The sequence below is a fragment of the Lonchura striata genome, chromosome 35 (assembly GCF_050655825.1).
Source record: "Lonchura striata isolate lonStrDom1 chromosome 35, ASM5065582v1, whole genome shotgun sequence".
Classification (NCBI taxonomy): Eukaryota; Metazoa; Chordata; class Aves; order Passeriformes; family Estrildidae; genus Lonchura; species Lonchura striata.
This window is the reverse complement of record NC_140737.1, coordinates 540,745-554,293: the sequence shown is the minus strand read 5'-3', so window position 1 is coordinate 554,293 and position 13,549 is coordinate 540,745. Positions and strand designations below refer to the sequence as shown.

The 13,549-nt window shown below is 61.3% G+C and overlaps 2 protein-coding genes across 3 annotated transcripts; one reads left to right on the top strand and one right to left on the bottom strand.

The window, feature by feature from the left end:
- Positions 1-280: 280 nt before the first annotated feature.
- LOC146764226 (uncharacterized) lies at positions 281-2,810 on the bottom strand. The gene is made up of 2 exons (XM_085564980.1): positions 718-2,810; positions 281-399 (listed from the first exon to the last, which is right to left on the bottom strand). Exons 1-2 carry the CDS (start codon positions 2,720-2,722, stop codon positions 281-283), a joined length of 2,124 nt encoding a protein of 707 aa, XP_085421106.1. The 5' UTR covers positions 2,723-2,810.
- A 3,440-nt stretch (positions 2,811-6,250) lies between these two features.
- Positions 6,251-13,317, top strand: LOC146764225 (uncharacterized). Of its 2 annotated transcripts, XM_085564925.1 has the most exons (5): positions 6,251-6,295; positions 8,301-9,172; positions 9,227-10,413; positions 11,409-11,643; positions 12,165-13,317. In XM_085564925.1, the coding sequence occupies exons 2-5, from the start codon at positions 8,302-8,304 to the stop codon at positions 12,182-12,184; spliced, it is 2,313 nt and encodes a 770-aa protein (XP_085421051.1). In that variant the 5' UTR covers positions 6,251-6,295; position 8,301; the 3' UTR covers positions 12,185-13,317. The 2 variants fall into 2 exon arrangements, with proteins under 2 accessions (XP_085421051.1, XP_085421050.1); XM_085564924.1 differs by having other exon boundaries at positions 8,301-10,413.
- Positions 13,318-13,549: the final 232 nt, after the last annotated feature.

The following is a 13,549-nucleotide window of genomic DNA, read 5'->3' as shown; positions in this document are numbered from 1 at the left end:
ATCCCCAGTGCCCCCATTCCCAGTGTTCCCAGTATCCCCAGTCCCCCATTCCCAGTATCCCCAGTGCTCCCAGTTCCCCAGTCCCACACCACAGCGACGGGGCTGGGCCCAATCCAAGCCTTTATTTGGGATCCTTCGGGATCCACCCAGACCCCTCCCCCCCATTTCCGGCCCCCCCTCCCCCATCCCCGCTCCCGATCCCGGCTCCGACCCTTCGGGATCTTCGGGGATCCGCTCGGAACATTCCGGATCCCCCGGGACCCCTCCCCCCATCCCCCCCCTACTTCCGGCACCCCCCGCAGCCGTTCCCGCCCCCGGCCTCGTCCTCGGCCCCGGATCCCGGCCCGGATCCCTGGGTGGATCCTGGACTGGATCCTGAACCGGATCCCGGCCCGGATCCTGAACCAGATCCTGGACCGGATCCTGAACCGGATCCCTGGCTGTAACCCTGACTGGATCCCTGGGCAGATCCCAGGGCAGATCCCTGGGCGGATCCTGGGCGGGATCCCTGGGCAGATTCCAGGGCGGATCCCTGCCTGGATCCCTGACCGGATCCTTGGCTGTATCCGTGACCGGATCCCAAACCATACCCCTGACCGGATCCCTGACCGGATCCCAAACCATACCCCTGACCGTACCCCTGACCGGATCCCAGCCCGTACCCCTGACCGGATCCCTGACCGGATCCCAGCCCATACCCCTGGCCCGATCCCTGACCGGATCCCGGCCCGCGGCGGATCGGGATGTGCCCCCCGATGCGGGCAGGGTCCCGCAGCCCCGGCACGAAGGGGATCCCGGGGTTCTTGTAGCCGGGGCGCTGCCGGGATCCCCCGAAGGATCCCCCGAAGGAGCCCGGGCTCCCCTCGGAGGATCCCCAATCCCCTCCCGAGGATCCCGACCCCCCGTAGGATCCCGGCCTGCCCTGGGATCCCGATCCCCCATAGGATCCCGAGGATCCCCCGTAGGATCCCGGACCACCCCCGTAGGATCCCGGTCTTCCCTGTGATCCCGATCCCCCATAGGATCCCGAGGATCCCCCGTAGGATCCCATTCCTCCAGAGGATCCCGGACCACCCCCGTAGGATCCCGGTCTTCCCTGTGATCCCGATCCCCCATAGGATCCCGAGGATCCCCCATAAGATCCCATTCCTCCAGAGGATCCCGATCCTCCCCCATAGGATCCCGGCCTGCCCTGGGATCCCGAGGATCCCCCATAGGATCCCATTCCCCCATAGGACCCTGGACCACCCCCGTAAGATCCCATTCCTCCAGAGGATCCCGATCCTCCTCCGTAGGATCCCGGCCTGCCGTGGGATCCCGAGGAACCCCCGTAAGATCCCGATCCTCCCCCATAGGATCCCGAGGATCCCCCATAGGATCCTGGACCACCCCCATAGGATCCCATTCCCCCATAGGATCCTGGTCTGCCCTGGGATCCTGATCCCCCATAGGATCCTGAGGATCCCCCATAGGATCCCGGTCTTCCTTGGGATCCTGATCCTCCGTAGGATCCCGAGGATCCCCCATAGGATCCCATTCCTCCATAGGATCCCGGTCTGCCCTGGGATCCCGATCCTCCGTAAGATCCCGAGGATCCCCCATAGGATCCCGATCCTCCCCCGTAGGACACCACATCATCCCCGTAGGATCCCGAATATCCCCCGTAGGAGCCGGATCCACTTCCCCCCTGGGATCCGGGTCTGCCCGATCCCGATCCGGGTCTTCCTGATCCAGATCCGGATCCAGATCCGGGCCTTCCGGATCCGGATCCGTAGGACCCTGAGCTGGATCCCCCGTAGGATCCCGAGGATCCCCCATAGGATCCTGGACCACCCCCGTAGGATCCCGGTCTGCCCTGGGATCCCGATCCTCCATAAGATCCCGAGGATCCCCCATAGGATCCCATTCCTCCAGAGGATCCCGATCCTCCCCCGTAGGATCCCGGTCTACCCTGGGATCCCGAGGAACCCCCATAAGATCCTGATCCCCCATAGGATCCCGAGGATCCCCCATAGGATCCCGGTCTGCCCTGGGATCCCGAGGAACCCCCGTAGGAACCGGATCCACTTCCCCCCTGGGATCCAGGTCTGCCTGATCCGGATCCAGATCCAGATCCGGGTTTTCCTGATCCGGATCCGTAGGACCCCGAGCTGGATCCCCCGTAGGATCCCGAACTTCCAGACGATCCCGATCCGTACGATCCCGAATTTCCCCCGTAGGATCCCGAACTTCCAGAGGATCCTGATCCACCCCCGTAGGATCCCGAACTTCCAGAGGATCCCGATCCGTACGATCCCGAATTTCCCCCGTAGGATCCCGAACTTCCAGAGGATCCCGATCCGTAGGATCCCGAATTCCCCGAGGGTGCGGATCCGGATGCGGCGGATCCCGGGCGCCCCCCCGGGCAGCGGGCGGAGGATCCCGGGGAGGATCCCGGGGATCCCAGCTGGGGGCTGAGCAGTCCCAGCGGGTCCTTGCAGGGATCCACCCCGGCCGTCAGCGGCGCCAGCGATCCCGATCCCGGTGATCCCGGTGATCCCGGTGATCCCGGTGATCCCGGTGATCCCGATCCCAGGTCAGAGCCGGAGCCGGGCCGGGCGCAGAGCCCGGAGGCGCCTGCGGGGGAGGGGAGGGTCAGGGGGATCCAGTATGGACCAGTTTGGACCAGTACGGACCAGTTTGGACCAGTTTGGGCCAGTTGCCATCCCAGTCCATTACACATTCTGTATCAGTCATTCCCAGTTCATCCCAGTCCATTCCAGTTCCCCCAGTTCCATCCCAGTCTCAATCCCAGTCCATCCCAGTCCATCCCAGTCCATCCCAGTTCACCCCAATCCCCACCCAATCCATCCCAGCCCCATCCTAGTTCATCCCAGTTCATCCCAGTCTATCCCAGTCCATCCCAGTCTCAATCCCAGTCCATCCCAGTTCATCCCAGTTCAGCCCAGTCCATCCCAGTCCATTCCCAGTCCCTTCCCGTCCATCCCAGTTCCTCCCAGTCCCATCTCAGTCCATCCCAGTCCCTCCCAAATTCCCTATCGCTCCATCTCCGTCCCTCCCAGTTCCTCCCAGTTCCTGTCCCAGTTTTCCTCCCTGACCTCATCCCCAGTCGCCATTCCCAGTCCAACCCAGTTCATCCCAGTTTGGTCCCAGTCCATCCCAGTCCAATCCCAGCCCATCCCAGTCCCCCAAATGCCCATTCCCAGTTCCCTCCCAGTCAATTCCCAGTCCCTCCCAGTATATCCCAGTCCATCCCTGGTCCATTCCCAGTATATCCCAGTCCATCCCAGTTCCCTCCCAGTATATCCCAGTCCATCCCAGTCCATCCCAGTTCATTCCCAGTCCATTTCCAGTATATCCCAGTATATCCCAGTCCATCCCAGTCCATCCCAGTTCCCTCCCAGTATATTCCAGTCCATCCCAGTCCATCCCAGTCCATCCCAGTTCATTCCCAGTCCATTTCCAGTATATCCCAGTATATCCCAGTCCATCCCAGTCCATCCCAGTTCCCTCCCAGTATATCCCAGTCCATCCCAGTCCATCCCAGTCCATTCCCAGTTCATTCCCAGTCCATCCCAGTCCATCCCAGTATATCCCAGTCCATTCCCAGTGCCTCCCAGTTCTCCCAGTCTCACCCAGCAGCAGCAGCAGCAGCACCGGGGGCCGGTGGGGCCCGGGTGGAGCCATCGGGGCCAGGTGGGGCCAGGTGAGACCAGGAGGGGACAGGTGAGACCAGGAGGGGACACCTTAAATAGCCCAGGTGAGGGGGCGTGGCCCAGGTGAGGCCCCGCCCACCCCCAAATCCTCTGAGTCACTGGGATTGACCCGCTTGGGGTGGGGGGACACACCTGGGACACACCTGGGGGGAGGGGACACACCTGGGGACAGCTTGGGGGGTGGGGGACACACCTGGGACACACCTGAGGACACCTGGGACACACCTGGGGACAGCTTGGGGGGTGGGGGACACACCTGGGACACACCTGAGGACACCTGGGGGGGATGGGGACACACCTGGGGACACACCTGGGACACAGCTGGGGCACACCTGGGGGGGATGGGGACACAGCTGGGGACACCTGGGGGGGATGGGGACACACCTGGGGACACCTGGGGGGGATGGGGACACACCTGAGGACACCTGGGACACACCTGAGGACACCTGGGGGGGATGGGGACACACCTGGGGACACCTGGGGGGGATGGGGACACACCTGGGGACACCTGGGACACACCTGAGGACACCTGGGGGGGATGGGGACACCTGGGAAACACCTGGGGAAAGCAGGGACACACCTGGAGCACACCTGGAGAGGACTGGGATACCTGGCTCACACCTGGGGGTGGATCGAGATCTTTGGTCGCACCTGGGTCACACCTGGGCACATCTGGGCACAGCTGGCTTTCCCCTAGCTGAGGGGGGTCCGTGCTCACCTGGCCAGGATCAGGATTTGGGCTCACCTGGCCAGGTGTGGGGTCAGGACTCACCTGGCCAGGATCAGGGTCAGATTTTGGGGTCACCTGCCCAGATGTGAGCTCACCTGGCCGGGATTGGGGTCAGGATTTTGGGCTCACCTGGCCGGGATTGGGGTCAGGATTTTGGGCTCACCTGGCCAGGTGTGGGGTCAGGATTTTGGGCTCACCTGCCCAGGTGTGGGGTCAGATTTTGGGCTCACCTGCCCAGGTGCGAGCTCAGGATTTTGGGCTCACCTGGCCAGGTGTGGGGTCAGGATTTTGGGCTCACCTGCCCAGGTGCGAGCTCAGGATTTTGGGCTCACCTGGCCAGGTGTGGGGTCAGATTTTGGGCTCACCTGGCTGGGATTTGGGTCAGATTTTGGGCTCATCTGGCCAGGTGTGGGGTCAGATTTTGGGCTCACCTGGCCAGGTGCGAGCTCAGGATTTTGGGCTCACCTGCCCAGGTGTGAGCTCAGATTTTGGGCTCACCTGGCCAGGTGTGGGGTCAGGATTTGGGCTCACCTGGCCAGGTGTGGGGTCAGGATTTTGGGCTCACCTGGCCAGGTGTGGGCTCAGGATTTTGGGCTCACCTGCCCAGGTGTGGGGTCAGGATTTTGGGCTCACCTGCCCAGGTGTGGGGTCAGGATTTTGGGTTCACCTGCCCAGGTGTGAGCTCAGGATTTTGGGCTCACCTGGCCAGGTGTGGGGTCAGTTTTTGGGCTCACCTGGCCAGGTGTGAGCTCAGATTTTGGGCTCACCTGCCCAGGTGTGAGCTCAGATTTTGGGCTCACCTGGCCAGGTGTGGGGTCAGGATTTTGGGCTCACCTGGCCAGGTGTGAGCTCACCTGGCCGGGATCGGGGTCAGGTTTTGGGCGCGGCCGACGCCGCCGTGACCCCGACCCCCACCCCGGGCGTGGCCCCAGGTGAGCTCAGGGGGGGTGGGGGAGGGGAGACGCGGCCACCGCCCCTCCCCCACCCCAGAGCGCATCCCGGGAATCCGGGGAGGAGAATTTGGGATAATTTGGGGGGATTTGGGGAAATTTGGCCCAGGAAAGGGAATTTGGGGAAACTTTGAGAATTTGGGGGGATTTGGGGTCTGGGGAGTCCCCGGATGGGAATTTGGGGTGGATTTGGGCAGAATTTGGATAAATTTGGGGAGATTTGAGATTTCGGGGGGTCCCCAGAAGGAGAATTTAGAAGAATTCGGGAAAATTTTGGGAAAAAAAATATTTGGGGAAATTGCGGAGAGTTGGGATTTGGGGGCTCCCGGGATGGGAATTCGGGGAAGATTTGGAGGAATTTTGGGGAAACTTTGAGAATTTGGGAGGATTCGGGGTCTGGAGAGTCCCGGGATGGGAATTTGGGCAGAATTTGGGGGAATTTCCGGAGATTTTGAGCAATTTCGGGCCGATTTTGGGGCTCCTCTCCAAAAAAACCCCCCCCGAGGCCCCTCCCCCTCCCCATAGCCCCTCCCCCTTCCCCCAGAGCCCCGCCCCCATTTCCGCACACAAAGCGGATCCCCTCCCCTCCCCCCCCCCAAAAATTTCGGGGCTTCCCTCCCCGCCCCTCCCCCACCCCCAAAATCCCCCGAATTCCCCCCAAAACCTCCCCCCGCCCCTCCCCCACTCCCCAATTTCATTTTTTCTTTTCAATTTAACCCTCCCCCCCCCCAAATTTCCCCTCCCTCCCCCCCCAAATTTTAAGCTCGGGGTGCGGGGGGGCCCCTCCCCCACTTCCCCCCGCCCCTCCCCCCCAGGAAAAGCCGCTTTTCCTCCCCCCGCCCCTCCCCCACCCTCCCCCCCCCCGCTTCCTCCGGGTCCCTCCCGCGCTCCAGCCCCGGGTGAGTATTTGGGGGACCCCTCCCCAAAATCTGGGGGGGGTCCCGGGGATGGGGGGGGGGTGGGGGAGGGGCGGGACGCTGCGATTTCCCCTCCCCCACCCCCCCTTTTTTAAATGATTTTAAATTTTTAAACAATTTTTTTCCCCTCCCCCCACTCCGGAGCTTCCCCTCCCCCACCCGCCACACCCCGCGCGCTCCGCGACCCCTCCCCAAATTTGGGGGGGCTCTCAAAGACCCCTCCCCCCCCCCCCCCCGTCACGGATTTTTGGGGATTTCCCGCGGGTTTGGTTTTTGTTTTTTGGGGTTTTTTTGGCTTTTTGGGCGTTTCCCGCGCGGATTTTTTGGGATTTCCCGCGCGGGTTTTTTTGGGATCCTCCCCCACCGCCTCGACCCCCACTCGGATTTTTGGGATCATCTGGGACCCCCTCCCCCCCCCCAAAAAAAAAAAATCCTGGGAGTCCCGCCCCGGATTTTTGGGATGCGGGATTTCCTGGGATTCCCCCAAAATTCCCGGATTTCCTCCCAAAATTCAACCCCAAAATCTTGGAATTCCCCTGGATTTACGGATCTCCCCCCAAAATTTCTGAAATTCCTCCCGAAATTCCTGGGATTCTTCAAAAATCTTGGAATTCCCCCCAAAATGCCCTGAAAATTTCGATATTTCCCCTCAAAATTCCCGGAATCCCACCCAAAACTCCCCAAAATTTCCGTATTTCACCCCAAAATTGCTGGAATTCTGGAGATTTTGGGGATTTTGAGGGTTTTGGGGGCCCCGCCCCAATGGAAGGGTGACGGTGACGAGGGGCGATGTCCCCAAATGTCCCCAAATGTCCCAAATGTCCCAAAACATCCCAAATTTCCCCAAATATCCCAAATATCCCCGAATCCCCTCGATGTCCCAAATGTCTCAAATATGCCCAAATATTCCAAATGTCCCCGAGTGTCCCCAAATCCCCCCAAATGTCCCCAATGTCCCAAATAGCCAAAATACGCCCAAATGTCCCCAAATCCCCCCAATGTCCCCAAATCCCCCCAAATCCTCCAAATGTCCCCAATGTCCCCTCGATGTCCCCAACGTCCCCAGTGTCCCAAATGTCCCCAAATCACCTCAATGTCCCCAATGTTCCAAATATCCAAAATACGCCCAAATGTCCCAAAATCCCCCAAATGTCCCCAACGTCCCCAAATCCCCCAACGTCCCCAATGTCCCCAACGTCCCCAAATCCTCTCAATGTCCCCAGGATGGTGCAGGTGCCCACCTGGAACCTGGCGCTGCTGGGTGCCCGATGTCCCCAATGTCCCCAAATCCCCCCAAATTTCCCAAATTCCCCAAATGTCCCAAATCCCCTCAATGTCCCCAATGTCCCCAGTCCCCCAAATCCTCCAAATCCCCCAAATCCCCCAAATGTCCCCAATCCCCCAAATGTCCCCAGCATCCCCAATGTCCCCAACGTCCCCAAATCCCCCCAATGTCCCCAATCCCCCAAATGTCCCCAATGTCCCCAATGTCCCCAGGATGGCGCAGGTGCCCCCCTGGAAGCTGGCGCTGCTGGGTACCCGATGTCCCAAATCCCCCAAATGTCCCCAAATTTCCCAAATCCCCCCAATGTCCCAAATTCCCCAAATCCCCCAACGTCCCCAATGTCCCCAATTCCCCAAATGTCCCCAATGTCCCCAACGTCCCCAGGATGGCGCAGGTGCCCACCTGGAACCTGGCGCTGCTGGGTGCCCGATGTCCCAAATGTCCCAAATCCCCCCAATGTCCCAAATGTCCCAAATCCCCCCAATGTCCCCAACGTCCCCAAATCCCTCCAGTGTCCCCAACGTCCCCAACGTCCCCAGGATGGCACAGGTGCCCCCCTGGAAGCTGGCGCTGCTGGGTGCCCGATGTCGCAAATCCCCCAAATGTCCCCAAATTTCCCAAATCCCCCCAATGTCCCAAATTCCCCAAATCCCCCCAATGTCCCCAATTCCCCAAATCCCCCAACGTCCCCAACGTCCCCAGGATGGCGCAGGTGCCCCCCTGGAAGCTGGCGCTGCTGGAGCGGCGCCGCCGGGAGGACGAGGCGGCGCGGCGCCGGGAGCGGGAGCAGCGCGAGCGCCAGGCCCAGGTGCCCACCTGGAAACGGGAGCTGCTGCAGCGGCGCCGCGCCCGGGCGGGGCCGGGGGGCACGGCTGGCACACCTGGGGGCACACCTGGGGGCACACCTGGGGGCACACCACCTGGGCAGGAGGGTCTGGAGGGGTCCCTGGCGCTGGCGCCCGGGATGGAGAATTGCGGCCGTGCCGAAAATCCCACCCGGGATCCCCAAAATCATCCCCAAAATCCCACCCGGGATCCCCAAAATCCCACCTGGGATCCCCAAAATCATCCCCAAAATCCCTCATGGGATCCCCAAAATCATCCCCAAAACCAGACCTGGGATCTCCAAAATCATCCCAAAAATCCCACCTCGGATCCCCAAAATCCTCCCCAAAATCCTTCCTGGGATCCCCAAAATCTGCTCCAAGATGCTGAAAATTCTCCCCAGAATCCCCCCTGGGATCCCCAAAATCCACCCCAGGACCCCCAAAATTCTCCCCAGGAGCCCCAAAATTCCCCAAATCCCCCCTGGGACCCCCAAAATCCCGAAATTCCGGCCCGGGGCCGGGTCAGCCGCCTGCGGAGCCGCTTTGTCCCCGAGCCGGGGGGGGATGAGGGGCATGGGGCGGTCACTCTGGGGTCACCTGGGGGTCAAGGGTCAGCCAAGGACATAGGAACGGTCAAAGGTCATGGAGTGACCTCTGGCCTGGGGACGGAGGAGGGACAGGGGAAGGTCAAAGGTCATGGAGTGACCGCTGGCCTGGGGACAGAGGAGGGACAGGGGAAGGTCAAAGGTCACGGAGTGACCGATGGCCGGATGACAGAGGAGGGACAGGGGAAGGTCAAAGGTCACGGAGTGACCACTGGCCTGGGGACAGAGGAGGGACAGGGGGCGGTCAGGGGGATGCTCAAGAACTGGACGGTGCTGGACGGCCGGGGGGGTCAGGGGTCAGCGGGGACACCGGGGACAATGTCCGGCCACCAGCCCAAGCCCTCGGTGACCCCTCCGATGGCCACGCTGACCACTGCCCCTGTGACGTCACCGCTGTCCCCTCCCCCCTGGCCCTCGGGGTCACCTCCCCAGTGCGGGGGCGGGGCCGCGGGGGCGCCGGTGGGGGGCGCTGTCCCCAAATCCGGGGTCACTGTCCCCAGTGCTGGGGTCACTGTCCCCAGTGCTGGGGTCACTGTCCCCAAATCCGGGGTCACTGTCCCCAGTGCTGGGGTCACTGTCCCCAAATCCGGGGTCACTGTCCCCAATGCTGGGGTCACTGTCCCCAACGCCGGGGTCACTGTCCCCAATGCTGGGGTCACTGTCCCCAAATCCGGGGTCACTGTCCCCAAATCTGGGGTCACTGTCCCCAATGCTGGGGTCACTGTCCCCAAATCCGGGGTCACTGTCCCCAACGCCGGGGTCACTGTCCCCAATGCTGGGGTCACTGTCCCCAAATCCGGGGTCACTGTCCCTAACGCCGGGGTCACTGTCCCCAAATCCGGGGTCACTGTCCCCAAATCCGGGGTCACTGTCCCTGTGTCCAGTCCTGTCCCCAACGCTGGGGTCGCTGTCCCCAAATCTGAGGTCACTGTCCCCAACACCGAGGTCACTGTCCCCAAATCTGGTGACACTGTCCAGCTGTCCAGTTCTGTCCCCAAACCTGAGGTCCCTGTCCCTGTGTCCAGTTCTGTCCCCAAATCCGGGGTCCCTGTCCCCAAATCCAGTGCCACCTCCCCCGTGCCCAGCGCCACCGCCCAGCCGTCCCCCCGCCGTGACCCCCCGTGTCCCCCCGCGTGTCCCCACCCGGCCCTGCAGCGCCGCAGCGGCAACACCATCACCGTGCGGCCGCGCCGCGCCGGCCCCGCCGCCGGCCCTGGTGGCCCTGGTGGCCCTGGTGGCCCTGGTGGCCCGGGAGGTGGCCCCGGGGGCGCGGCCGAGCCCCCCAAGAAGCGCTACCCCACGGCCGAGCAGATCCAGGTGATCGGGGGGTACCTGGCGCTGCCGCGCTCCTGCCTGGCCAAGGGCCAGCCCCGGCGCAAGAAGGTAACGGGGGCGCCGGGGCCACCCCCGGGTGTCACCTGTGTCCCCAAGTGTCACCTGTGTCCCCTAAGTGTCACCTGTGTCCCCTAAGTGTCACCCCTGTGTTCCTAAATGTCACCCCTGTGTCCCCAAGTGTCACCCTTGTGTCCCCTGGTGTCACCCCTGTGTCCCCAAGTGTCACCTGTGTCCCCAAGTGTCACCTGTGTCCCCTAAGTGTCACCTGTGTCCCCTAAGTGTCACCCCTGTGTTCCTAAATGTCACCCCTGTGTCCCCAAGTGTCACCCTTGTGTCCCCTGGTGTCACCCCTGTGTCCCCAAGTGTCACCTGTGTCCCCAAGTGTCACCTGTGTCCCCAAGTGTCACCTGTGTCCCCTAAGTGTCACCCCTGTGTCCCCTAATGTCACCCCTGTGTCCCCAAGTGTCACCTGTGTTCCTAAATGTCACCCCTGTGTCCCCTGGTGTCACCTGTGTCCCCTAAGTGTCACCCTTGTGTCCCCAAGTGTCACCTGTGTTCCTAAATATCACCCCTGTGTCGCCAGATCCCCAATTTCCCCCAAGCCCCCCCAAAAATCCCCAAATCCCCCACAAAAGTCCCCAAATCCCCCCAAAGTCCACAAATCTGCCAAATCCTCCAAATTCCCCAAACTCCCCCAAAATCCCAAAATCCCCCCAAAATCCCCAAATCCCCCGAACTCCCCCAAAATTCCCAAATCCCCCCAAAATCCCCAAATCCCCCAAATCCCCCAAAATCCTCAAATCCCCCCAAACCCCCCAAAATCCCCAAATCCCCCCAAAATCTCCAAAATCCCCAAATCCCCCAAAATCCCAAATCCCTCCAAAATCCCCAAATCCCCCCAAAATCCCCCAAACCCCCCAAATCCCCCCAAATCCCCCAAACTCCCCAAATCCCCCGAACCCCCAAAATCCCCCCAAAATCCCCAAATCCCCCAAACTCCCCCAAAATCCCCCAATTTCCCCAAATCCCCCCAAATCCCCCAGCTGCAGATCTGCTTCAGCGAGCGCGACCTGGAGCGAATCTTCTCCTACCCCTCGGAGGGGGCGGCGCTGGCGGCCTGGGGGGGCCCCCCCGAGGAGCCCCCCGGGACCCCCCCCCAGGGACCCCCCGGGACCCCCCCGGGACCCCCCGGACCCCCGGGCGAGGAGGAGGAGGAGGAGGAGGAGGAAGAGGAGCGGGGGCTGCCGGGGGGGCTGAGGGGCCGCGCCCTGCTCGTGGGTGGGTGAGGGGGGGATTTGGGGGGTTTTGGGGTGGTTTGGGGAGGTTTTGGGGGGATTTTGGGATGATTTGGGGGGGTTTTGGGGGGATTTTGGGATGATTTGGGGAGGTTTTGGGGGGATTTTGGGGTGGTTTGGGGGAATATGGGAGGATTTTGAGGCGATTTAAGAAGGGATTTGGGGTGTTTTTTGCGGGGGTTTTGGGGAAGTTCGGGGGAATTTGGGGGATATTTGGGGATGGTTTGGGGGATTTAAGAGGGGATTTGGGGGAATTGGGGGGTTTGGGGGGGATTTTGGGAGGCTTTGGGGAGAATGTGGGGTCTTTTGTTAATTTGGAGGGGAAATTTGAGGCATTTTGGGGGTTTTGGGAAGGGATGTGGTGTAATTTTGGGGGCGTTTCGGGTCCTGGGTTTATTTTGTGTCGCTTTTGTGATGTTCTGGTAAATTTTGGGGTAATTTGGGGTAATTTTTGGTCAATTTGGGTCAATTTTGGTCAATTTTAACCCATTTCCCTCCCCCCAGATGAATCCTGCCGTCGGTAACCCCGGCCCAGCCCCCCCGGGACCCCCCTGGGACCCCCCAGGACCTCCCGGAGGGGCCGGACGCTCGGACAGGGCCGGACACACGGACAGAGACCCCCAAACCACCCTTTGGGGGGGCTTCCAGAACGTTCTACCCCCCCTGGCGGGGTCTGGGGGGTTTTTTTACTCCATTTTGTAGCTTTTTAGTACCGGGGGGGGGTTTAATTATCCCTTACGAGGTTTTTTAGCCTAATTAAGGGGTTTTATACCTGCGAGGGGCCAATTTTGTCAGTATTGGGCCAAGCGGGGCTGCCCCAGTTTGGACTGGGTCAGGACCGGTTTGGACTGGAAGGGGCGGGGCCAAAGCCGAGGCAGTATTTGGGGTGGGGGGAGGGGCGAAGCTGCTTTGAAGGGGAGGTTGGGGGGATGGGGAGGAGGAGGATTTTGGGGGGGAGGGGGTGAAAATGGTGCGGGATGGAGCAGGCCGAAGCCTGCGGCCTGGTCTTGTTGTCACGGCAACGAAGCCTGAGGCCTGTGTACTGCCAAGGCCTGCTTCGTTCACCACGACAACGAAGCCTGAGGCCTGTGTACTGCTAAGGCCTGTGCCTGTCGCCATGGCAACAGCCTGCGGCCTGCTCCTGTTGCTATGGTAACGAAGCCTGAGGCCTGTGTACTGCTAAGGCCTGTGCCTGTCGCCATGGCAACAGCCTGCGGCCTGCTCCTGTTGCTATGGTAACGAAGCCTGAGGCCTGTGTACTGCTAAGGCCTGTGCCTGTCGCCATGGCAACAGCCTGCGGCCTGCTCCTGTTGCTATGGTAACGAAGCCTGAGGCCTGTGTACTGCTAAGGCCTCTTCCTGTCTCCATGGCAACAGCCTGCGGCCTGCTCCTGTTGCTATGGTAACGAAGCCTGAGGCCTGTGTACTGCTAAGGCCTCTTCCTGTCTCCATGGCAACAGCCTTCAGGCTGAGGCCTGCTCCTGTTGCTATGGTAACGAAGCCTGCGGCCTGTGTACTCCCAAGGCCTACTCTGGTTGCCATGGTAACAACACCTGCGGCCTGCTTTTGTCGCCATGGCAACGAAGCCTGCGGCCTACCTACTCCCAAGGCCGGCGCTGCTTGTATCGCGACAGTGACAATAAACGCCGACGTCAGCGGTTGTGACCCCGGCTGGTGACCCCAGGGACGACGGGTGGCCAAGGGGGAAATGGGAAAAATAAGGAAAATCCACCCAAAAATAGTGGAAAAGGCCAAAAAGGGCTAAAAAGGATCCAAAAAGGCCTCAAGAAAGGGAAAAAAAAGGTCTCAAAAAAGGTTTAAAAAGGGTCCAAAAAGGCCTCAGAAAAGGGTAAAAAAAGGCTAAAAATGGGTCCAAAAAGAGCCTGAAAA